We start from the raw sequence: 26,719 nt of genomic DNA, 5'->3' as shown, positions 1-26,719 counted from the left end.
ACCTGCGGTGAGGTCACAGGTTCGCACTCACGTCCGACGCGCAATGGGAGGCCAGCGATGACGTCCAGGACAGGGTGAAATTAAAAACAAAACACGACGCAAGCTGGCGAAGGACGAAACCGCGGCGGCCCCAGTGCACAGTGCACCACAGCATGCAATATAAGAGCCCCGGGCAAGCACGAGCCAGCACTGACTGCCTGGGAGGCGCTGCGCAGCGCACAGAGAAATACGGCACTTTAAACCCTGGACAGCACTCGCCGGAGAACGCTACAAACACTGGAAGGAACCCCACTGCATGCACTGGATAGCACTTCAAACGCTGGATGCACTGTGCTGCACACTGAAAAATACAGCGCTTTGTACACTGGACACAATTAATCTGAGAGCACTTTACGCTCTGGAAGGTACTTCCCTGCAGGCACTGGACAGCACTTCAAACACTGGCGAGCACTTCAAACACTGGCGAGCACTCGAGCACTGCGCTGCACATAAGAAACACTGCCGGAGGAGACTGGACCATCCCGAGGACATCACGAGACTGCTCAGTGCCGGACAAAGAAGTGAGTAATTAAGACAGGGCCATAGACAGGGACCTTTCACAACCCCACTATCGGGCATCCGTTCTCGCTGCAGTCATTCCAACTCAGAGACTCTCTCACAGCCCTTCCAGTGGGACTCAGTCCTGATTGCACTCAGTTCGTGATTTTTTATGTTTTATGTCTAAAAGGCAAAAATAATTAGCCAGGAAAGGCACATTGCGTCTTTCCCTTTACTCCCCGTGCCAATAACTGGGGCTTCTGCAAGTCTCACTGGCTTATCCCACTTCTGTTTTCCTCTCAGAACTGGAAAATAAATCACAAACAGGAGGGTTCCGCCAGGCGCACCAACCAAATATTGACATGCTTTTCTTGCGGTAGACACTTACTCCCAACAAGGTAGGAGCGGGAGTATTTAGACGTCCAAAAACGTGAAATGACTTCAGGGTAGGACCGAGATAAAAAGTAGGCACGGGGACAAAATAAAATTGTCCTCCATTAGCAAATCAGATAGTCATAAAAGTGGCCCAGATTTTCACAACTGGCTAGTTTTGAACTTGTAAAGACGTGCTGGCAAGGTATGGGAGATTGCATTTATTTGTGTTTGCTACATGCAATGAATGTTCTGACTTCCTCTAAAAATTGCACTTAGTTGTACATGTTTGTCCGCGACAGCCGCAGTTATTCCAATTGTCAGATGTATGTTCTTACTTAGTCACAGAAGACGTAAGGGCAAATTTACAAGCCATTTGCGCCATTTTTGCGTCACTTTTCCAATGTTAAAAGTGGCGCAGGGGGCTTGTAAATCAGCCCTGTAGTACTTTGATTAACGGTAGGGCGGCCTTAGGTCTGCTGTATAATCCCATTTCCACTTTTTTCTCCTTATTTTTCCCTTTAAATCTGCAGGTGCCTGTGCCAGGATATGGGTCTCGCTCTCTTCCGAGCTGTTCTCCCCTCCTCCCCAGAAAGGCAGAGGCCCTCGCTGCCTGCACGGCCCCCCAAACCACTGCGCCTCGAGCTGCTGCTGGAACAGCCCCCTGCCTCCAGGCCGGAGCAGCTGGAGCACGCCTGGAGCCCCGAAGACTGCTCCCCTAACCTCTCCGTCCACCCGGACCACCCCCTGACCGCCCGCCGCAAGCCCACGGAGCACAGCACCGACTGCATCCGCAGCAAGAGGGGCTACGCCAGCGGCCTGCATGCCTGGGAGCTGGTGTGGCCCCTGCGGGAGCGGGGGACCCACGCCGTGGTGGGCCTGGCTACCATGGCTGCCGTCCTGCACTCGGACTCCTACACGGCGCTGGTGGGCAGGGACGCAGAGTCCTGGGGCTGGGATCTCTCCAAGAAGCAGCTGCGCCATGTTGGCCTCACGGAGGGGTCGGGCAGTTATGGCCCCGCGGGCGCATCTCCGGTGCCGGACTCTTTCCTGATGGTGCTGGACGCTGACCGGGGCAGCCTGGGATTCGTGGTGGAAGGGGAGTACCTCGGAGATGCCTTCTGCAGCCTGAAGGGGAAGACGCTCCATCCCATTGTCAACTGCGTTTGGGGAAACAGCGGGGTCACCCTCAGATACATCGGCTCCTTTCACAGTGAGTAGGAACAGCTTTTGGGTCTTTTGGTGGTTTGTTGAGCCATTGGGTGCTATTCTCAGGTGGTGACTAAGTTCCCAAATGTGATGCTCCTTCTTCTGTGATTATCCATAATAGTGCCAGCCAGAGGCATCCCAGTGGCGCTTTTGTGACACCATATTAACCAGGGCAGGGTGGGTTTAAGGTTACTTTGGATCTTCTCCAGTGGTGCGTTATCCAGACTGGGTGGGATTCATGTTACTTTGGATCTTCTCCAGTGGTGCGTTATCCAGACTGGGTGGGATTCAGGTTACTTTGGATCTCCTCCAGTGGTGCGCTATCCAGGGCTTGGTGGGATTCAGGTTACTTTGGATCTCCTCCAGTGGTGCGCTATCCAGGACTGGGTGGGATTCAGGTTACTTTGGAGCTTCTCCAGTGGTGCGTTGTTCAGACTGAGTGGGATTCAGGTTACTTTGGATCTTCTCCAGTTGTGTGCTATCCAGGGCTGGGTGGGATTCAGGTTACTTTGGAGCTTGTCCAGTGGTGCGCTATCCAGGCTGGGTGGGTTTCAGGTTACTTTGGAGCTTCTCCAGTGGTGCGTTGTCCAGACTGAGTGGTATTCAGGTTCATTTGGAGCTTCTCCAGTGGTGCGTTGTTCAGACTGAGTGGTATTCAGGTTTATTTGGAGCTTCTCCAGTGGTGCGCTATCCAGGCTGGGTGGGATTCAGGTTATTTTGGAGCTTGTCCAGTGGTGCGTTATGCAGACTGGGTGGGATTCAGGTTACTTTGTATCTTCTCCAGTGGTGCGCTATTCAGGGCTGGGTGGGATTCAGGTTACTTTGGAGCTTGTCCAGTGGTGCGCTATCCAGACTGGGTGGGATTCAGGTTACTTTGGATCTTCTCCAGTTGTGCTCTATTCAGGGCTGGGTGGGATTCAGGTTACTTTGGAGCTTCTCCAGTGGCGCGTTGTCCAGACTGAGTGGGATTCAGGTTACTTTGGATCTTCTCCAGTTGTGAGCTATCCAGGGCTGGGTGGGATACAAGTAACTTTGGAGCTTGTCCAGTGGTGCACTATCCAGGCTGGGTGGGTTTCAGGTTCCTTTGGATCTTCTCCAGTTGTGAGCTATCCAGGGCTGGGTGGGATACAAGTAACTTTGGAGCTTGTCCAGTGGTGCGCTATCCAGGCTCGGTGGGATTCAGGTTACTTTTGAGCTTGTCCAGTGGTACGCTATCCAGGCTGGGTGGGTTTCAGGTTCCTTTGGAGGTTCTCCAGTGGTGCGCTAACCAGGCTGGGTGGGCTTCAGCTTACCTTGGAGTTTCACCAGTGAAGCACTATCCAGGGCTGGGTGGGTTTAAGATGATTCACCCTGCATGCTCCCCTCATACCTGGGTGGACTTTGGGATATTTAGCATCTTCTCCCATCTTGCACTACCCAGGGCTGAATGAGCATCAGGTCACCATGTAGCATCTCCTGCCCTGGGCTAGGCAAGATTGAGTTGACTTTAGCCCACCTTGGTACTTTTCCTGTGTTGTGCTATCCATGGCTGAGAGGGCGCTGGGTCGCCTTGCAGCTTCTCAAAGTTCTTATTATTGTGGGCTAGGTGGGGTGGAGTTTGGCTCACCTCCAGGCTTCTCCACCCATGCCCGCCAGGGCTGCATGGGGGTTCTTTAGGTCATGGTACTGCTTCTCCCAACCCTCACATTCCAGGGAAAACCTAGGATGCTTCAGATTACATTGGGAATTTTTCCACCCTATGCCATCTTGGATAGGTGGGGTGGGTTCTGGTCACCTTGTGGCTTCTCTCAGTCTGCACTATTTAGGGGTGTTTGAGAGGGGCCTTAGGACCCCTTGTGGCTTCTCCCATTCCTCTATATCCAGGACCGGGTGACTTGGGGATTCAGGTCGCCTTGGATGGTCTCCCATTCCTGCCATTATTGAGGGCCACGTGGGGTGGAATGGGGTCACTGTGCAGAATCTCCCACCCCAACTATACAGGGACAGGCAGTGGAGGTTAAAGGTGATCTTTGATGGATTCCAAGACCTTCTACACTCAAGGTGCCTTTGGGGCTCCCTCAAGTCCTACTTCCTTGGTCCTGTTGGGCGTGTTGTTGAAGCTTGGTGCGTTTCTGAACCCTACTATCTTGGTCCTGTGGGGCGTGTTGTTGTAGCTTGGGGCTTCTCTGAACCCTACTATCCTGGTCCTGTGGGGCGTGTTGTTGAAGCTTGGGGCTTCTCTGAACCCTACTATCCTGGTCCTGTGGGGCGTGTTGTTGAAGCTTGGGGCTTCTCTGAACCCTACTATCCTGGTCCTGTGGGGCGTGTTGTTGAAGCTTGAGGCTTCTCTGAACCCTACTATCCTGGTCCTGTGGGGCGTGTTGTTGAAGCTTGAGGCTTCTCTGAACCCTACTATCCTGGTCCTGTGGGGCGTGTTGTTGAAGCTTGGTGAGTCTCTGAACCCTAAGTTCCTGGGCCTGTGGGGCGTGTTGTTGAAGCTTGAGGCTTCTCCTCTTCCCTGCTATCCATGTCCGGCTTCTGGTCACCCCAGGGCTTCTCTCATCCCCTGCTGAGAAATGCGCACTATTCGCAGCATTGCACTGTAGCTAGACACACAGGAGTTGTGTGCATGCTGCGACTGGAGACCCTTGACGAACCCTACACACCGCTTCCCTCAGAGACATTCATTACAAGGGCACCCCCCTCTCCCCCGTCATCACAAAGCACTCCCTCCCCAGCATCACTTGTACATACTGTATGAATGCAAGGCAATGACATTGCTCATACACTGTAGTGTAGCAGACCTATCAATCCATAGGTCTCTCACCCTAGGCACGGGTTTGTGGCTGAATGATATTCAGCATCAAGGTTAGGTTTAAATAATTTCACCGTAAGCTTCGTGTGTGATTTCATCAAAGTTCAATTTATTGGCTTATTCACTCCATCTTGGCATGTTTTAATCACATGTTCCAAAAAAGCGTTTTCATATCTTGTATTTTTATAGAATTCTAATGCATTTCGGTGCAAAAAGCACCTTCATCAGGGAAAATCTGGAATATACAAATAAACATTCTTAGAAATGTGTATAATGTCAGTCCCAGTGAAATGCTACTATTGGTGTGTGACGCGCAGTTGCTTATCACTAGTTTGTTAGCTGCTAATTAAGCTCTGGTATTCTCATATTCAGGCTCCATTGTTCGCTGCGCGTACTCCATTATTTACAAAGATAATGATAATATGGGCTACTTCAGCTGGTTCACTCTCAGGGATTCTATCGCGGTATACCTGCGTTAGTTCTTACTAGAGAATGCCTTTTAACGGGCCGCTAACTGCTTGCTACAAACGCTCTACAAAGGCTTCTAAGTGGTGCTGCCACTCCACTTCCTAAGCTATACCGTGTCTTACCTCGAGTGTGCGGGTGGCGTGGCTTCTACTCTCCTCGCGGTTTCCGTTCAGTTAATTTTACGGAATTGGTGTAAGCTGGGTATTTACGCGAAGCACGTTTATGCGCGTGCGCACTAGGTTCAAGTCGCATTTGTTTTTTTTTAAAATCCTGCTCTTTTCAAAAAGACAAACAAGCTTTATTCACACGAATGTCAAAAATGTCTATCACTAGGTGTCTGACTTCAACAATTCAATCAACTCGCGCGCTCTATAGCCAGTGTTCATGAGAGCGCATAATAAGCTTTAAAAGGCTTTGTAAGGAATGTCAATATTCGCTTAAGTCAAACCATGTGTATCAAAAATGGTCTTAGAGCACCAAGGAGTTTGATGAGGACTTAAGCTTATGCTAAGCAGGATACCATGACTGTATTCTTAAGGCTTATAAATAGCATATAAATCCAGTTCGATCGTTAAGCCCATTCGGTTTTAGACTGTTGAGGTGATAAATCCAATAGTTTTCTTGCTTTAGTAGGTTCTTCTTGTTAAGAGGACCTTCAGTTTTGGGAACTATTTCTAGTATACAAGCCCGCAGTTGACTGATGTGGTGATGTTTTTCAAGGAAATGAGTCGCCACCGTTGATTTGAGCGATCCTGTTCTTATGTTGCTCTTATGTTCCGTTAGTCGGGTCTTGAATTTTCTCTCCGTGTGCCCAACATATACTGATCCACACGGGCATTTGAGCATGTACACTATATTCATAGTGTTACATGTGGCGTTAACCTTTAGTGGAACCGTATGTCCTTTCATTGGATGGGAAATGGTATTTCCCTTCATTATGTTATGACAGTTACTGCAATGCATGCATGGAATTGTTCCACGAAAAGAATTCATTGGCGGATGTTCTTCTGAAGTATTTAACATCTCTCCCAAATTCCTGCCTCTAGTGAAGGCTAATAATGGTTCTTTAGCAAATGCTCCTTTGAAGGCTAATTCCAATTTTAACATCTGCCAATGTCTTTTTATAATGGCCCGAATGGGCTTAACGATCGAACTGAATTTATATGGTATTTATAAGCCTTTGCTGCAGACTTGCTCACCTGCTGGGACCCTGTGCTTCTAGTCCCTTTGTGCTAGCCTCTTAGCGCTATTTCTCGCAGAACCCGCTTCGCGGGTCCCGCTTCGTAGGAGCCTTTTGCCGGCGGTGAGGACGGTGTTTGTGGTGGACATCGGCTGTGGGTGTACGAGCGGCAGGCAGGGCTGCGAGCAGAGGGTCCGGGACTTCAACTCCCAGGAGCGCCCGCCAGCCCGAATTACCAGCACCTGGGCTGCTCTCCCTGCTTGCCCCGCCCACTAACTTACGTCCCTATATTTATAACTTACTAATCCCGCTGCGCGGGAGCGTCCCGGGAGAAGCCCGGGACAAGGGCGGGACCGTCTGTGGCCGTCAGAGGCCGGAAGAGACTGGACTGGGCCAAGGCTCTTGGTTGCCCGCTGTAGAAAAAGGTTGTCTATTTTGTTGTGTTACTTCTTGCACTGCTGAGGCTCATGGAGTGCCGTGAAACCAGAAGTATGGTTGCGGCAGGCAGAAAACAATTGACCGGAACCTTAGATGACTTCATTGTGCGTACTAACTCCTTAATTAATCAAGGTATTGTACTTATGGAAAGAAGGGTTTCCCAGGAATTAGCAATAGCTAGAAGATCGTCTTTAGGTCCTATTGGCTCCGCCCGCACGCCTGATACCTCATTACTTATACCCAATCAAGTACAGGTCCTCGCTGATATCCATGAGATAGACCGTAGTCAACCAAGTATATTACACCCACTACCCCTCGACCCTCAGGTTGATATTCACGATCCAATAGTGACTAGCCTGGAGCACAACCAGCTTAATTCCCAGGTTTATCTTTTGGTAGTGTCTACCGATGAGCAAAGGAGGGGGAAGAGGGAGGGGCCAATCCCCAAACGAAAGCAAACTAATACTAACATCACTGGAGCTAAGAAAGCTTGTGTTGACTCTCTAAGGAAAAATAGTAATGAACTAAATGGGAAGGGAGGATCTGCAGAGACGAGAGTCTTGGATATTGAACCCATCGGGGAGAAAACAGGGGCAGTAGTGGCTCACTTGGAGGCTGCCGGCCTACCCCTTGCTATTATCGATGATACGATCCTGGATGATTCTATGGTGGACATTCTTGAGGATGACATCATTGCTGACACGTTAAGGGAGGGTGCAATTGGGACGGCTAATGGGGAGGAGGAGCCCATAGGCTGCACTATAACAAAAATTATTAAAACTTTACTTGCTCCTCTAGAGGCTAGGCTACATGGCATCGAAAAAGTTCTCCATGACATACATAAGGATATAAGGTATCATGATAGTAGCCTCGCTAACAGGGTCACTACTAACATCGCTCCAGCTAGTAAATCTCGACCCGCGGCTAAGTCTATAGCCGGGGTAAAAAATAAGACGTCAAAGAATCTGACATTAAACCCCCCCAATCACCCGATTAATAAAGTTAGCACCCAAACCCCAATAGATAATAAGTTCAGTGACCAAGTTGACCCGAATAACCCTGCCATCCCCATTCCCAAAATTGGTCCTGCACCAACCCAAAAGAACCTGATACGGAGAAATATTCATCTACCACCAGATGCCTCTTCCTACGTGATTATCCTGACGGGGGTCACAGAACTGGTACCCCCTAATAAAGAAACGTATCAGGCGCTCAAAAATAAGGTATGCCACTGGTTAACGAATAATCACCCTTTACCACCAAACCTTCGTGGCAATATCCTAATGGTGGAGAGAACGCCTTGGGTAGGACATAATAAGAAAAGAATTCAGGGAGACTGTATTGTGGTGACCTTTGAGGATCCTCGTATGGCGGACTATATCTGCCGGGGTAATCCTCGTAATGATAATAAAGGCACCACGGTTACGGCTAAGCCCCTTTCTTATTTTTACATGCCCAACGAACAGCAGGATTGTAGATGGAGTTGGCTTAAAGATTCGAACCACCGTAGAGGAGAATTTAGCCAAGAGACACCTAGGGAAAGGTACACCTATAACTGGGACAGGGGTGGCGAGCAGAGGGGGATCTTTGCCCAGAGACGAGGAGGTAGACATAGTCGAGACATTAGTCATCATGTAGACAGGTTTAGGGACAGTGGGACGAATGTCGGTTACACTTACAATCATGCCCAAATCCCCTATCCCCCAGATAATCTTTTTAACATCCCAATGTCAAACCAGTATGATTGCTTGTCCAATCTGGGCTGGGTTGATTGACAAGAGGCAGGAATAGTACTGGGAACCGTTGAAGGAAATAAGACCAACCCCGTCTCCACCGCAAACTTAGGTGTGGATATTAGGGTACTGCCTAATGTCGCCTGTGAGCTCGGGAATAGTAAAGATTTAGAAATTAGCTCAGTAGGTAGGGATGTCCCTAGAGACACTAGATATATCAAGATAGGAACCTGGAATATCGCAGGGCTAAGAAATAAAGCAGATGACCCGATCTGGAGGGAATTTTTGGGAACGGCAGATATCATCGCCTTGCAGGAGACGTGGGACACAAATAACTCATTTACCATGGATGGATACACCACCTATTCTCTCCCCGCGGTCCTTACTACTAGAGGGAGAGCGAAGGGAGGGTTGGTAACTCTAGTGGCAGCTAATATTTTAGGAAAACATACGGTGATTGATTCTGGCTCCCCCTATTGTTTGGTAGTTAAAATCATCTGTAAAGGGGCTTATGATGTCCTGATTGTCAACTTTTATAACTCATTTGACAGAGCTACCACCACCAGTAACTTAACAGCTTTACATTCCTTTTTAGTAGACTATAGGGAGTTGTCTGAAAATGAATGTTACATAATACTATTGGGGGATTTTAACATCCATAGATGCCCAGATAAATGCCCGCCCAATGATCCCTTTGCTCCTATTGAACAGGCTGACTCACATTTTGAGCATACGGAGCAGGGGACTTTATTGGAATATATATTAACCACATGAGCGCTAGCGAAATTCCCCTCCTGTGCTCATGTTTTAAAAAACCCATTATTCATGACGAGCTGGGCTCGTCATGAGCGTGCGAGGAGGCTACCTCATGACGAGCCCAGCTCGTCATGAGCGTCGAAGGGGTTAACTGAACATGGCTTAATGTTACCTATGGGGGATGAGGTGAACATACCAACGTTTAAGGGAAATGGTGGTGGGTCAACCATTGATTTCATTTTTACAAGCCTAACATTAGGGAACAACTTGGTAGATTATTTCCCTGTCTGGTCTCATTTTAGTGACCATAATCCCGTTTTTTTGCGTGTTGGAGGTATTTTTAGTAGATTCGGGACGCAACTGAACGGGGTTGACAAACAAGATATTAGGGCCACAGATCAGGCACGGAGAATTAAATGGTGTAAAATCATCCCTGAGGATTTTCAAGGCAATCTTTTAAATAGTAGGGGGTGGAGTTGCATACATGTATGGACAAGGAAGCTGGGGATAGTGAGGTAATGGAGGCATTCCAAAAGGTCTGCCAGCAGATATTGTCTGATTTAACGCATCAAGGAAAATTTAAAGAAACAGGGCCAGTTGGCTGGTTTAATCACAACTGCTCAGCAGCCAACCACAAACTGAAGGAGGCCTTGAAATGCAAGCCTGTTGATAGAAAATATGTGGCGCTTTTAAGGAAAGCTTACAAAGTAGCAGTTGAACAGAGGAGGCGGGAGATTAGGGAAGATGCATGGGCAGAACTGACCTCCATTGATGTTATAAAAAACAGCGCCAAATTTTGGGCAGTGATAAATCAACCCTACTTTGTAGATACTAGTAATAACGTTTTAGACTGTGGTATACAGGAGGATAAGTGGTTCTCCCATTTTAAATCAGTTTATGAACATGTGTCCGTAGGGGTTGACGATCTAACCTTAGGGGTTACTCATCAATATACCTTAGTAGTAACCGAGGCTGAGGTAACTGAAGCCATCTGTAAAATGACAAGTAACAAGGCCCCTGGCCCTGATGGCATACCAGCCGATCTTTTTAAGTCTAACATAGCAATATGGTCTAAAGTTTTATCCAATGTTTTTAATAGAATTTCTAAATTCGGTATCCCAACGACCTGGTCACAGTCGGTAATTGTACCAATCTTCAAAAAAGGGAATAGGGGTGAGCCAAGTAATTATCGGCCAATATCCCTTATAGATTCTGCAGTGAAGGTCCTGGGCAGAGTGGTTCTGAGTAAATTATCTGATTGGCTCGAGGACACTAACACTCTGTCAGCATTACAGTATGGGTTCCGAAAGGGGCGCAGTACCACTGATCAGTGCCTTAATCTCCAATTATTGATTGGGAAGTACACCCAAGTGAAGCAAGGCTGTTTGTACATAGCGTTTATGGACCTGTCCTCGGCCTTTGACCGGGTAAACAGGTCCAAGCTATGGGGTCAACTCTTAAAGATGGGCCTTGATGAAAACATAGTATATTTTTTAGCCGATCTCCATAGGGACCTCACAGCCACAGTAAGATATGACCGTAAGGGGAATTGCACGGGGAAGATTGGTATAACTAATGGGGTCAGACAAGGCTGCATTCTAGCCCCTTTATTATTTACACTATATATTAATGGGCTAGCTAGTGTTTTGGGTGCAGCCTGCCAAGATATCCTAAAGGCGGGTAAGTTCTGTCTTCCCGCGTTATTATACGCGGATGATGCCGCACTTATAGCGCGAACACCAGTTGGGCTACAAAGTCTGTTAAATGCTTTTTATGAGTTTATGTCTTCCCTGGATCTTAGCTTTAACTATACCAAATCACATATCATGGCTGTGGGCACAAAGGGCGGGCATAGGAAGCTTATGTCACTCCATTGTAATGGGAATAAGTTAACTTAGGTAACCAAATTCCCATACCTTGGAGTTGTTTTTGATGAAAGTTCCACCTGGCTTCCTCAACTGTCCGAGAAAAGAAATGCGTTTGTACGGTCCATTTCTGCTGTTCTGGGTTTTTCCCGCAAATTGGGGGTGAAGCCATTACAAGCGGTGTTAAAGGTCTATGACGCAAAATGTGTGTCCATAGCTATGTATGGCGCAGATCTATGGGGTTTTAAAAATGTTAAGCAGTTACAGGTAGCTGAGGACACATTTTTAAAGTCCATTTTGTCTGTGCCACAATCGACTCCAGGTTTTATAGTTCATCAAGAATGTGGGGTGGGATATTTAGAAGATCGGATTGCCATCGCGCCTCTGCTAAAGTGGATTACGGTCTGGCTAAATCCAGGAGTGGATGTGAATCATGAGATTCTGGCGGATTGTCTTAAATTAGAACATTGGCAGTCCATTCCGTGGTTAAGCAATGTTAGAAAGGTTGCAGTCTTACTGGGGCGGCCAGAAATATTTAAGGAACCATCCAAACTGGTCGAAGGAGACATAAAATGGGTCAAGTCAGCCTTTAAACGGCACAGAGAGATGGATAGAGAGGGCCTTGAACTGAGTAAGCCCACTGTGAGAGCCCACCAGTTGACTGTAACATCAGACAATGACCTAGAGTTATATCTGAAGATTGTTAATAATGCAAACTACAGATACTTACTAACCAAGTTCAGACTAAATAAAATTCATCTACTTATTTCAGGCCGCCCATGTTGGACTAAGGCCACAGATCTGAAAATATGCACTTGCGATGGTTTTTCCGTAATGGACACTGGCCACTTCATGTTCTTTTGTGGCTTTCTTAAGGATATACAGAAAAAAAATATTATACCCCTTTTGAAGGATAAAGTCTTCAAACAAGTGAAACCTGCATTATTATATCTCCAACTGTTGACCTATACGTGGGAAATTTTAAATGTTGCTACTTTTTTAAACATAGCAATGAGACTGAGGAAAAACATAGTTAGTCTTAGATAAATATTCTTTTTATAGTGCCAATTTCTGAATTTTCAAATTGAGATGAAATGTGTAGGTTTTTAAACTCATTCATGAAATTGTTATTTATATTGAACTGTTTGTGTTATATTTCTTTCCTTACTCGATGTGCTGTTATTGTTAGTTAACCATATTGCAACTGAATGTTCTTCCCCTTTTTTTGGACCCATGTATACTTTTGTGGTTTTTGTTATGAACCGAATAAAGTATTTTGACTGACTGACTGGCCTTAAGAATACAGTCATGGTATCCTGCTTAGCATAAACTTAAGTCCTCATCAACCTCCTTGGTGCTCTTAGAGCATTTTTGATACACATGGTTTGACTTAAGCGAATATTGACATTCCTTACAAAGCCTTTTAAAGCTTATTATGCGCTCTCATGAACACTGGCTACAGAGCGCGCGAGTTGATTGAATTGTTGAAGTCAGACACCTAGTGATAGACATTTTGGACATTCGTGTGAATAAAGCTTGTTTGTCTTTTTGAAAAGAGCAGGATTTAAAAAAATGTTTTTTTTAAAATGCGACTTGAACCTAGTGCGCACGCGCGTAAACGTGCTTCGCGTAAATACCCAGCTTACACCAGTTCCGTAAAATTAACTGAACGGAAACCGCGAGGAGAGTAGAAGCCACGCCACCCGCACACGCGAGGTAAGACACGCTATAGCTTAGGAAGTGGAGTGACAGCACCACTTAGAAGCCTTTGTAGAGCGTTTGTAGCAAGCAGTTAGCGGCCCGTTAAAAGGCAATCTCTAGTTAGAACTAACGCGGGTAATGTAATGTATGTATACTTGTAAAGCGCACTGTTACCTCGTTACGTGGTGTCCTGGGTTCCCCCCACGCTGGGGAACCCGTCCTGGCTTTCCCTGTGAGAGGGCACCCCAAGGTGAAGCCAGGCATCCCCGGCGTTGCTGGGGCCGTTGTGGAGATTAAGCAAGCTATTGCCCAGAGTTGCAGAGTGGGACCCATGGTTAGCGTAGGCACCTAAGCGAGAATTATCGAGTCCGGGGACATTGACCCAAGACCCTGCCGCGTCGGGAATTGAACCCTGGTCCCGGGCCGACCTCTGCTTCAGGGTCTGCCGCTTCTAACCAGTGAGCCACACTTCTTCATACCGCGATAGAATCCCTGAGAGTGAACCAGCTGAAGTAGCCCATATTATCATTATCTCGTAAATAACGGAGTACGCGCAGCGAACAATGGAGCCTGAATATGAGAATCCCAGAGCTTAATTAGCAGCTAACAAACTAGCGATAAGCAACAGCGCGTCACACACCGATAGGAGCATTTCACTGGGACTGACATTATACACATTTCTAAGAATGTTTATTTGTATATTCCAGATTTTCCCTGATGAAGGTGCTTTTTGCACCGAAATGCATTGGAATTCTATAAAAATGCAAGATATGAAAACGCTTTTTTGGAACATGCGATTAAAACATGCCAAGATGGAGTGAATAAGCCAATAAATTGAACTTTGATGAAATCACACACGAAGCTTACGGTGAAACCTAACCTTCATGCTGAATATCATTCAGCCACAAACCAGTGCCTAGGGTGAGAGACCTATGGATTAATAGGTCTGCTACACTACGAGTAATCAGATACACTCCTGGAGGGGAGTGATACCCCAGAGCACGGATTAATCAGAACTTAAGACAAGGCGGTGCACATCCCTAAACCTTGAGCCATTGCTCATACACTGCACATAAATCTGTTTTCCAGTCTCACACTAAGCAATTCTATACCCCCACCTCTTTGTGCGAGGGCTCTCAGCAAGGCCCTTTGTATTTCCCACACCCCACCAGCTGCACACAGAGGACAATGCTTGCCACGTACTTTTGTTCACTGTTTAGCCACTGAGGTGTCCAGAGGTCAGAGTTCAGGCACTGACTCACACTGCCCTCTGCAGGGGCTTGAGGGCTTCCGTGGGGCGGACATGTGCAGTCCGTGTGGGCTGCTGCTGCCAGCCTACAATGGTGTCCATGTCTCTCTGTCCCAGTGACCACCCACACCCAATTACCTTGTTTATCTTCACGCCCCAGTGTGCATGTCTCCCATTCCCAATATCTGTGTCTCCTGGTCCAGTGTCTGTGTCTCCCAGTCCCACGGTCTGTGTCATCCTAGTCCCATGGTCTGTGTCTCCCAGTCCCACAGTCGGTGTCTCCCGGTCCCATGGACTATGTCATCCTAGTCCCATGGTCTGTGTCTCCCATCCCACGGCCTGTGTCTCCCGGTCCCACGGTCTCTGTCTCTCAGTCCCACAGTCTGTGTCATCCTAGTCCCATGGTCTGTGTCTCCCAGTCCCACGGTCTGTGTCTCCCAGTCCCATGGTCTTTGCCTCCCAGTCCCATTGTCTTTGCCTCCCAGTCCCATGGTCTGTGTCTCCCAGTCCCATGGACTGTGTCATCCTAGTCCCACGGTCTGTGTCTCCCAGTCCCACGGTCTGTGTCTCCCAGTCCCACGGTCTGTGTCTCCCAGTCCCACGGTCTGTGTCTCCCAGTCCCACAGTCTGTGTCTCCCAGGCCCACGGTCTCCGTCTCTCTTTCTCTCAGTCCCACGGTCTGTGTCATCCTAGTCCCATGGTCTGTGTCATCCTAGTCCCATGGTCTGTGTCTCCCAGTCCCACGGTCTGTGTCTCCCAGTCCCACGGTCTGTGTCTCCCAGTCCCACGGTCTGTGTCTCCCAGTCCCACGGTCTGTGTCTCCCAGTCCCACAGTCTGTGTCTCCCAGGCCCACGGTCTCCGTCTCTCTTTCTCTCAGTCCCACGGTCTGTGTCATCCTAGTCCCATGGTCTGTGTCATCCTAGTCCCATGGTCTGTGTCTCCCAGTCCCGCGGTCTGTGTCTCCCAGTCCCATGATCCTTGTCTCCCAGTCCCACGGTCTGTGTCATCCTAGTCCCATGGTGTGTGTCTCCCAGTCCCACAGTCGGTGTCTCCCGGTCCCATGGACTAAGTCATCCTAGTCCCATGGTCTGTGTCTCCCATCGCACGGTCTGTGTCTCCCGGTCCCACGGTCTCTGTCTCCCAGTCCCACAGTCTGTGTCTCCCAGTCCCACAGTCTGTGTCTCCCAGTCCCACAGTCTGTGTCTCCCTGGCCCACGGTCTCTGTCTCTCTTTCTCTCAGTCCCACGGTCTGTGTCATCCTAGTCCCATGGTCTGTGTCATCCTAGTCCCATGGTCTGTGTCTCCCAGTCCAGCGGTCTGTGTCCCATGGTCTGTGTCTCCCAGTCCCACTGTCTGTGTCTCCCAGTCCAGCGGTCTGTGTCCCATGGTCTGTGTCTCCCAGTCCCACTGTCTGTGTCTCCCAGTCCAGCGGTCTGTGTCCCATGGTCTGTGTCTCCCAGTCCCACTGTCTGTGTCTCCCAGTCCCGCGGTCTGTGTCCCATGGTCTGTGTCTCCCAGTCCCACTGTCTGTGTCTCCCCGTTTCAGTCTCCATGTCTCTTAGTTCCAGACACGGAAACTGGGAAACAGACAGAGACACTGGGAGCTGGTCACTGGTCACTGGTCACTGGTACTGGGAGACAGTAGGACCGGTAGTGACTGGTACTGGAAGTAGTTGGACTGGGAATCCCAGGCGGGGACTGTGCGAGTGGGAGACAGAGAGGTACACTGGAAGGGAAAGACAGGCAGTGGGACTGGGAGACATGGAGACTGGTATTGGGAGACAGACAGATACACCAGGAGACATCACATACATTGGGATGTGGAGAAACTGGGTCAGAGAGACATGGACACAGACTGAGAGACTGTACAAAATGGGTCGCACTCCGACTCCACCCACCAGCAGGTGTGCCCCAGGAGCATCATGGTCGATGCAGTCTTTAGATAGCGAGTGCGCTATGTCGAAGAAAAGTGTGTCGTAGCAAGGTTGCAGCACCAACTCTGGACACCGGTGTTTCGGAATAGTTGTTCCTCATCAGCAGAGTGTAGGTATTCGGGGTTAGCTGTGCAGGCTGGCAAATGTTCTCAGGTATGTACCTCTCACGGCGCGGGTGCGGGATCCGAGCTCGTCAGCCCAAGCTCAAGGGAGCCTATCAAAGTACAAAATGGGTCGCACTCCGACTCCACCCACCAGCAGGTGTGCCCCAGGAGCATCCTGGTCGATGCAGTCTTTAGATAGCGAGTGCGCTATGTCGAAGAAAAGTGTGTCGTAGCAAGGTTGCAGCACCAACTCTGGACACCGGTGTTTCGGAATAGTTGTTCCTCATCAGCAGAGTGTAGGTATTCGGGGTTAGCTGTGCAGGCTGCCAAATGTTCTCAGGTATGTACCTCTCACGGCGCGGGTGCGGGATCCGAGCTCGTCAGCCCAAGCTCAAGGGAGCCTATCAAAGTACAAAATGGGTCGCACTCCGACTGAGAGACTGAGACACATGTAAAGTGAGACTTGGAGTCAGACACATGCAGTGGGAGACAGGCACCAGGAGACGTGGGCACTGGTAGTGACACAGACCCTGAGGCTGGGAAACACACACACTGGACCTTGGAGACAGGCGAGAATATTCAAACTGGAGACAGGTCCACAGGAACACGAAGGCAGAGACACGTAGACCAGGGGCTGGGGGACATGGGCCCTGGAGAAGTGATATACGGACACTGGGACAGAGAGACACAGACAATGGGACTAGGAGACACAGACACTGCAACAGAGAGAGAGAGAGAGAGAGAGAGAGAGAGAGAGAGAGAGAGAGAGAGAGAGAGAGACAGGGGAGAGAGAGATACAGGGGAGAGTGAGAGAGAGAGAGACAGGGGAGAGAGAGAGAGAGACAGGGGAGAGTGAGAGAGAGAGAGGGAGAGGGACTGGGAGACAGAGGCACTGGAGCAGAGAAACATAGACACTGGGGCAGAGAGACAGAGACACTGGGGCAGAGAGACAGAGACACAGACACTGCAACAGAGAGAGAGAGAGACAGGAGAGGAGAGAGAGAGGGACTGGAGCAGAGAAACATAGACACTGGGGAAAAGAGACACAAACACTGGGGCTGGGAGAGACACACGCTGGAGAAGTGATATAACTGGGACAGAGAAACTGGGGCAGAGAAACTGGGGCAGAGAAACTGGGGCAGAGAGACAGAGAATCTGGGACAGAGAGACAGAGACAGAGACACTGGGGCTGAGAGTCAGAGACACTGGGGCTGAGAGCCAGAGACACTGGGGCTGAGAGCCAGAGACACTGGGGCAGAGAGACAGAGACACTGGGGCAGAGAGACAGAGACACTGGGGCTGAGAGCCAGAGACAGAGACACTGGGGCAGAGAGACAGAGACACCGGGGCAGAGAGGCAGAGACACTGGGGCAGAGAGACAGAGACACCGGGGCAGAGAGGCAGAGACACTGGGGCAGAGAGGCAGAGACACCGGGGCAGAGAGGCAGAGACACTGGGGCAGAGAGACAGAGACACTGGGGCTGAGAGCCAGAGACACTGGGGCAGAGAGACAGAGACACTGGGGCAGAGAGACAGAGACACTGGGGCAGAGAGACAGAGACACTGGGGCAGAGAGGCAGAGACACTGGGGCAGAGAGACAGAGACAGAGACACCGGGGCAGAGAGACAGAGACACTGGAGCAGAGAGACAGAGACACTGGGGCAGAGAGGCAGAGACACTGGGGCAGAGAGGCAGAGACACTGGGGCAGAGAGACAGAGACAGAGACACTGGGGCAGAGAGACAGAGACACTGGAGCAGAGAGACAGAGACACTGGAGCAGAGAGACAGAGACAGAGACACTGGGGCTGAGAGACAGAGACACTGGGGCTGAGAGCCAGAGACAGAGACACCGGGGCAGAGAGACAGAGACACTGGGGCTGAGAGCCAGAGACAGAGACACCGGGGCAGAGAGACAGAGACACCGGGGCAGAGAGGCAGAGACACTGGGGCAGAGAGACAGAGACACCGGGGCAGAGAGGCAGAGACACTGGGGCAGAGAGACAGAGACACTGGGGCTGAGAGCCAGAGACACTGGGGCAGAGAGACAGAGACACTGGGGCAGAGAGACAGAGACACTGGGGCAGAGAGACAGAGACAGAGACACTGGGGCAGAGAGACAGAGACACTGGAGCAGAGAGACAGAGACACTGGAGCAGAGAGACAGAGACAGAGACACTGGGGCTGAGAGACAGAGACACTGGGGGAGAGAGACAGAGACAGAGACACTGGGGCTGAGAGTCAGAGACACTGGGGCTGAGAGACAGAGACAGAGACACTGGGGCTGAGAGACAGAGACACCGGGGCAGAAAGACAGAGACACTGGGGCTGAGAGACAGAGACACTGGAGCAGAGAGACAGAGACGCTGGGGCAGAGAGGCAGAGACACTGGGGCAGAGAGACAGAGACACTGGGGCTGAGAGACAGAGACGCTGGGGCAGAGAGGCAGAGACACTGGGGCAGAAAGACAGAGACACTGGGGCAGAGAGACAGAGACACTGGGGCAGAGAGGCAGAGACACTGGGGCAGAGAGGCAGAGACACTGGGGCAGAGAGACAGATACACTGGGGCAGAGAGACAGAGACACTGGGGCAGAGAGACAGAGACACTGGGGCAGAGAGACAGAGACACTGGGGCAGAGAGACAGAGACACTGGGGCAGAGAGGCAGAGACACTGGGGCAGAGAGGCAGAGACACTGGGGCAAAGAGACAGAGACACTGGGGCAGAGAGACAGAGACAGAGACACTGGGTCAGAGAGACAGAGACACAGGAGCAGAGAGACAGAGACAGAGACACTGGGGCTGAGAGACAGAGACAGAGACACCGGGGCTGAGAGACAGAGACAGAGACACTGGGGCTGAGAGTCAGAGACACTGGGGCTGAGAGACAGAGACAGAGACAGAGGCACTGGGTCTGGGAGACAGAGACACTGGGGCTGAGAGTCAGAGACACTGGGGCAGAAAGACAGAGACACTGGGGCTGAGAGACAGAGACACCGGGGCAGAAAGACAGAGACACTGGGGCTGAGAGACAGAGACACCGGGGCAGAAAGACAGAGACACTGGGGCAGAGAGACAGAGACACTGGGGCTGGGAGCCAGAGACAGAGACACCGGGGCAGAGAGACAGAGACACTGGAGCAGAGAGACAGAGACACTGGGGCAGAGAGGCAGAGACACTGGGGCAGAGAGGCAGAGACACTGGGGCAGAGAGACAGAGACACTGGGGCAGAGAGACAGAGACAGAGACACTGGGGCAGAGAGACAGAGACACTGGAGCAGAGAGACAGAGACACTGGAGCAGAGAGACAGAGACAGAGACACTGGGGCTGAGAGACAGAGACACTGGGGGAGAGAGACAGAGACAGAGACACTGGGGCTGAGAGTCAGAGACACTGGGGCTGAGAGACAGAGACAGAGACACTGGGGCTGAGAGACAGAGACACCGGGGCAGAAAGACAGAGACACTGGGGCTGAGAGACAGAGACACTGGAGCAGAGAGACAGAGACGCTGGGGCAGAGAGGCAGATACACTGGGGCAGAGAGACAGAGACACTGGGGCTGAGAGACAGAGACGCTGGGGCAGAGAGGCAGAGACACTGGGGCAGAGAGACAGAGACACTGGGGCAGAGAGACAGAGACACTGGGGCAGAGAGGCAGAGACACTGGGGCAGAGAGGCAGAGACACTGGGGCAGAGAGACAGAGACACTGGGGCAGAGAGACAGAGACAGAGACACTGGGGCAGAGAGACAGAGACACTGGAGCAGAGAGACAGAGACAGAGACACTGGGGCTGAGAGACAGAGACAGAGACACCGGGGCTGAGAGACAGAGACAGAGACACTGGGGCTGAGAGTCAGAGACACTGGGGCTGAGAGACAGAGACAGAGACAGAGACACTGGGTCTGGGAGACAGAGACACTGGGGCTGAGAGTCAGAGACACTGGGGCAGAAAGACAGAGACACTGGGGCTGAGAGACAGAGACACCGGGGCAGAAAGACAGAGACACTGGGGCTGAGAGACAGAGACACCGGGGCAGAAAGACAGAGACACTGGGGCTGAGAGACAGAGACACCGGGGCAGAAAGACAGAGACACTGGGGCTGAGAGACAGAGACACCGGGGCAGAAAGACAGAGACACTGGGGCTGAGAGACAGAGACACTGGAGCAGAGAGACAGAGACGCTGGGGCAGAGAGGCAGAGACACTGGGGCAGAGAGACAGAGACACTGGGGCTGAGAGACAGAGACGCTGGGGCAGAGAGGCAGAGACACTGGGGCAGAGAGACAGAGACACTGGGGCAGAGAGACAGAGACACTGGGGCAGAGAGGCAGAGACACTGGGGCAGAGAGGCAGAGACACTGGGGCAGAGAGACAGAGACAGAGACATTGGGGCAGAGAGACAGAGACACTGGAGCAGAGAGACAGAGACAGAGACACTGGGGCTGAGAGACAGAGACAGAGACACCGGGGCTGAGAGACAGAGACAGAGACACTGGGGCTGAGAGTCAGAGACACTGGGGCTGAGAGACAGAGACAGAGACAGAGACACTGGGTCTGGGAGACAGAGACACTGGGGCTGAGAGTCAGAGACACTGGGGCAGAGAGACAGAGACAGAGACACTGGGGCAGAGAGACAGAGACAGAGACACTGGGGCTGAGAGACAGAGACACTGGGGCTGAGAGACAGAGACACTGGGGCTGAGAGACAGAGACAGAGACAGAGACACTGGGTCTGGGAGACAGAGACACTGGGGCAGAGAGACAGAGACAGAGACACTGGGGCAGAGAGACAGAGACAGAGACACTGGGGCTGAGAGACAGAGACACTGGGGCTGAGAGACAGAGACAGAGACAGAGACACTGGGTCTGGGAGACAGAGACACTGGGGCAGAGAGACAGAGACAGAGACACTGGGGCTGAGAGTCAGAGACACTGGGGCAGAGAGACAGAGACACTGGGGCTGAGAGACAGAGACAGAGACACTGGGTCTGGGAGACAGAGACACTGGGGCAGAGAGACAGAGACACTGGGGCTGAGAGACAGAGACAGAGACACTGGGTCTGGGAGACAGAGACACTGGGGCAGAGAGACAGAGACAGAGACACTGGGGCTGAGAGTCAGAGACACTGGGGCAGAGAGACAGAGACACTGGGGCAGAGAGACAGAGACAGAGACACTGGGGCTGAGAGACAGAGACAGAGACACTGGGGCTGAGAGACAGAGACACTGGGGCTGAGAGACAGAGACAGAGACACTGGGGCTGAGAGTCAGAGACACTGGGGCTGAGAGACAGAGACAGAGACACTGGGGCTGAGAGTCAGAGACACTGGGGCAGAGAGGCAGAGACAGAGACACTGGGGCTGAGAGTCAGAGACACTGGGGCTGAGAGACAGAGACAGAGACAGAGACACTGGGGCTGAGAGACAGAGACAGAGACACTGGGGCTGAGAGTCAGAGACACTGGGGCTGAGAGACAGAGACAGAGACACTGGGGCTGAGAGTCAGAGACACTGGGGCTGAGAGACAGAGACAGAGACAGAGACACTGGGGCTGAGAGTCAGAGACACTGGGGCAGAGAGGCAGAGACAGAGACACTGGGGCTGAGAGACAGAGACACTGGGGCTGAGAGACAGAGACACTGGGGCTGAGAGACAGAGACAGAGACAGAGACACTGGGGCTGAGAGTCAGAGACAAAGACAGAGACACTGGGGCAGAGAGACAGAGACAGAGACACTGGGGCTGAGAGACAGAGACACTGGGGCTGAGAGACAGAGACACTGGGGCTGAGAGACAGAGACAGAGACAGAGACACTGGGTCTGGGAGACAGAGACACTGGGGCAGAGAGACAGAGACAGAGACACTGGGGCAGAGAGACAGAGACAGAGACACTGGGGCTGAGAGACAGAGACACTGGGGCTGAGAGACAGAGACAGAGGCAGAGACACTGGGTCTGGGAGACAGAGACACTGGGGCAGAGAGACAGAGACAGAGACACTGGGGCTGAGAGTCAGAGACACTGGGGCAGAGAGACAGAGACACTGGGGCTGAGAGACAGAGACAGAGAAACTGGGTCTGGGAGACAGAGACACTGGGGCAGAGAGACAGAGACACTGGGGCTGAGAGACAGAGACAGAGACACTGGGTCTGGGAGACAGAGACACTGGGGCAGAGAGACAGAGACAGAGACACTGGGGCTGAGAGTCAGAGACACTGGGGCAGAGAGACAGAGACACTGGGGCTGAGAGACAGAGACAGAGACACTGGGGCTGAGAGACAGAGACAGAGACACTGGGGCTGAGAGACAGAGACACTGGGGCTGAGAGACAGAGACAGATACACTGGGGCTGAGAGTCAGAGACACTGGGGCTGAGAGACAGAGACAGAGACAGAGACACTGGGGCTGAGAGTCAGAGACACTGGGGCAGAGAGGCAGAGACAGAGACACTGGGGCTGAGAGTCAGAGACACTGGGGCTGAGAGACAGAGACAGAGACAGAGACACTGGGGCTGAGAGACAGAGACAGAGACACTGGGGCTGAGAGTCAGAGACACTGGGGCTGAGAGACAGAGACAGAGACACTGGGGCTGAGAGTCAGAGACACTGGGGCTGAGAGACAGAGACAGAGACACTGGGGCTGAGAGTCAGAGACACTGGGGCAGAGAGGCAGAGACAGAGACACTGGGGCTGAGAGACAGAGACACTGGGGCAGAGAGACAGAGACAGAGACACTGGGGCTGAGAGACAGAGACAGAGACACTGGGGCTGAGAGACAGAGACACTGGGGCTGAGAGACAGAGACACTGGGGCTGAGAGACAGAGACACTGGGGCTGAGAGACAGAGACACTGGGGCAGAGAGGCAGAGACACTGGGGCTGAGAGACAGAGACACTGGGGCAGAGAGGCAGAGACACCGGGGCAGAGAGACAGAGACACTGGGGGAGAGAGACAGAGACAGAGACACTGGGGCTGAGAGACAGAGACACTGGGGCAGAGAGACAGAGACAGAGACACTGGGGCTGAGAGACAGAGACACTGGGGGAGAGAGACAGAGACAGAGACACTGGGGCTGAGAGACAGAGACACTGGGGCAGAGAGACAGAGACAGAGACACTGGGGCTGAGAGACAGAGACACTGGGGCTGAGAGACAGAGACACTGGGGCTGAGAGACAGAGACACTGGGGCTGAGAGACAGAGACACTGGGGCAGAGAGCCAGAGACACTGGGGCAGAGAGGCAGAGACACTGGGGCTGAGAGACAGAGACAGAGACACTGGGGCTGAGAGACAGAGACACTGGGGCAGAGAGACAGAGACAGAGACACTGGGGCAGAGAGACAGAGACACTGGGGGAGAGAGACAGAGACACTGGGGCTGAGAGACAGAGACACTGGGGCAGAGAGACAGAGACAGAGACACTGGGGCTGAGAGACAGAGACACTGGGGGAGAGAGACAGAGACAGAGACACTGGGGCTGAGAGACAGAGACACTGGGGGAGAGAGACAGAGACAGAGACACTGGGGCTGAGAGACAGAGACACTGGGGCAGAGAGACAGAGACAGAGACACTGGGGCTGAGAGACAGAGACAGAGACACTGGGGCAGAGAGGCAGAGACACCGGGGCAGAGAGGCAGAGACACTGGGGCAGAGAGACAGAGACAGAGACACTGGGGCTGAGAGACAGAGACACTGGGGCAGAGAGACAGAGACAGAGACACTGGGGCTGAGAGACAGAGACACTGGGGGAGAGAGACAGAGACAGAGACACTGGGGCTGAGAGACAGAGACCCTGGGGCAGAGAGACAGAGACAGAGACACTGGGGCTGAGAGACAGAGACACTGGGGCTGAGAGACAGAGACACTGGGGCTGAGAGACAGAGACACTGGGGCTGAGAGACAGAGACACTGGGGCAGAGAGGCAGAGACACTGGGGAAGAGAGGCAGAGACACTGGGGCAGAGAGGCAGAGACACTGGGGCTGAGAGACAGAGACACTGGGGCTGAGAGACAGAGACAGAGACACTGGGTCTGGGAGACAGAGACACTGGGGCAGAGAGGCAGAGACACTGGGGCAGAGAGGCAGAGACACTGGGGCTGAGAGACAGAGACACTGGGTCTGGGAGACAGAGACACTGGGGCAGAGAGGCAGAGACACTGGGGCAGAGAGGCAGAGACACTGGGGCTGAGAGACAGAGACACTGGGGCAGAGAGACAGAGACACTGGGGCTGAGAGACAGAGACACTGGGGCTGAGAGGCAGAGACACTGGGGCTGAGAGGCAGAGACACTGGGGCTGAGAGACAGAGACACTGGGGCAGAGAGGCAGAGACACTGGGGCAGAGAGGCAGAGACACTGGGGCTGAGAGGCAGAGACACTGGGGCTGAGAGGCAGAGACACTGGGGCAGGGAGACACGGGCACCAGGACAGAAAAAGACAGACGTACGCTCAGGTGGGGACACTGGGGCTGGGGTAAATAAAAACTGTCAGACATTCACTCATAATAATGCAAAACAGAAAGATAACTTTCTGGGAGTTTCCCTTTTTCGAAATGAAAATGCAATTTTTACCCATATAAATGCACGTATTCTACCGAATGTTTGCAGCAGTTTGGCCTCCTGCACACCGAGGCTGGGAACGAGTTAACCAGGCACCGTCCGAGGCGTAATATTAGAGGTTTTGGACCACTAACATACCCTCTAAGCCAACCTCCAACAGGGAAAAACAATTCTCGACACTTACTTCACCCTCTAGGAGTTATGTAAAGATGCAAACCTAAAGTCCAGTGGGTTCATGCTTTCCCAACTGGATAAAACAGGTCTGACTTAACATTCAGATGTTAACAAATCGAATATAATTGAGTTCCGTAATTGTAACAGCAGCTATTTAAGCGCCCTGGAGCCTCAACATTATGGCTGCGAGCGCTAAATATAAAGTTGGTATTAAAATAATGATCTTTATACTCTACCTATCTTTTTAAATATAGTTTTTCATTTAGTCCTGCGTGTGTTTTTTTTTTAGATTCATTCTGACGTCACTTCCCCTGTTCCTGGATTTTTCGATGTTTTTGTCAGTTGTCTTTTTTTCCTAATTTCTGTTTTCTCTTCTCTTTCCCAGGGCAGCCCCAGCTGACAGAACTCTGCAGAAGGACCGTGCAGCGGGCGATGGGCCCACGACAGACAGGTCTCAGCCTGGCATCACTCCCTCTGCCCAGACGACTGCAGATATTCCTTCAACCTCAGAAGGGACATGAACATGAGGCGCAGGACTGACGTGCATAAGAAGGCTTTCTATTACTGTCTCTGATGCATGTGGCGCCGAGAAGCCCCATGCTGCAAGACAAGATGGCTGGAGGTTATTTGAGGACATTTAGCTAAATGCCCCAATGACTCCCAAGTATGGCAGTGATGCGAGTCACAGAAGTGTCAGGCTCTATAGGAAGAGGGGAGCAGAAAAAGGACGTTGTGCTGAAACTTGACACCTCATTTGTGAAGCCACATCCAGTTTTGGGGGCCAGATCTGTCATGTTGTGGCCAGTTTTCGAGACCACACAGTGGTGTGCCCACTTTCTGGAGGCCAAACCTGGTGCATTATGCCTGGATCTGCACATCATATATTGTGTCCAGTTCTGGGAGCCTCATTTGCTGTACTGTGTGCAGTTGTAAAGGCATGGGACTACAATGGTTACATCTGATATATTGTGCATTTTTCTGGAGCCACATCTCAAGAGAGTCCAGGATAGAACGTCTAAGATGACGTAGGTTCTCTTAGAAATTATGTGGCATATTACCAAGCAATAGCGATAATTTTCGCTATTGCTTGGTTAGAGACAACAATTTATCGCCCACCTGCGGCGATTTTTATCGCAGATAAACCATGGTATTATCAAGGTTTATCGCAAATGCGATAAAAATCAGCCGCAATGTATGAATATCGCTGAAAAGTCCGCGATATTCATGCATTACCGAGCTAATGCTCTTAGCCATGTTATCCACCTCCCATTGGATAACATGGCTAAGAACTGCTCTGGGCAGGTGTTAGCTTTTGGAGATATTCGCGCTTAGCGCGAATATCTCCAAAAGTTGGTAATAGGAGATAGCGATGTTAGCGACTGTTTCCAGTCGCTAACATCTTGGCACGCCCACTTTGCATGTCATTAGTGATAAATATCACTGACATGCAAAGTGGGGCCCAAGATGGTCGCTATCTCCTACTAGCTGTCGCTAACTGGTGTTAGCGACAGCTAGGTAATAGGGAGATAATTTTATCTCCGCTTTCTTGGCTTTTAAAGCCAAAAAAGCGGAGATAAACCCCCTTGATAGTATGCCCCTATATTTACTAACAAGTTGCGCAGCACAAGTTGCCTTGCTGTGTTGCACTGC

At 51.3% G+C, this 26,719-nt stretch overlaps 1 protein-coding gene across 1 annotated transcript; it reads left to right on the top strand.

The window, feature by feature from the left end:
• The first annotated feature begins 226 nt into the window (after positions 1 to 226).
• Positions 227 to 26,426, top strand: LOC144799818 (SPRY domain-containing SOCS box protein 4-like). The gene is made up of 3 exons (XM_078671389.1): positions 227 to 560; positions 1,443 to 2,122; positions 25,455 to 26,426. The coding sequence occupies exons 2-3, from the start codon at positions 1,459 to 1,461 to the stop codon at positions 25,607 to 25,609; spliced, it is 819 nt and encodes a 272-aa protein (XP_078527515.1). The 5' UTR covers positions 227 to 560; positions 1,443 to 1,458; the 3' UTR covers positions 25,610 to 26,426.
• Positions 26,427 to 26,719: the final 293 nt, after the last annotated feature.

This window comes from Lissotriton helveticus, chromosome 12, assembly GCF_964261635.1.
Source record: "Lissotriton helveticus chromosome 12, aLisHel1.1, whole genome shotgun sequence".
Classification (NCBI taxonomy): Eukaryota; Metazoa; Chordata; class Amphibia; order Caudata; family Salamandridae; genus Lissotriton; species Lissotriton helveticus.
The sequence above is the reverse complement of the archived record's forward strand: the minus strand, read 5'-3'. Positions and strand labels throughout refer to the sequence as shown.

Coding starts and splice junctions, on each gene's coding strand:
- LOC144799818 (XM_078671389.1), top strand. CDS start 1,459: ATGGGTCTCGCTCTCTTCCGAGCTGTTCTCCCCTCCTCCCCAGAAAGG. Junction 2,123..25,454: donor ATACATCGGCTCCTTTCACA/GTGAGTAGGAAC, acceptor TCTCTTTCCCAG/GGCAGCCCCAGCTGACAGAA.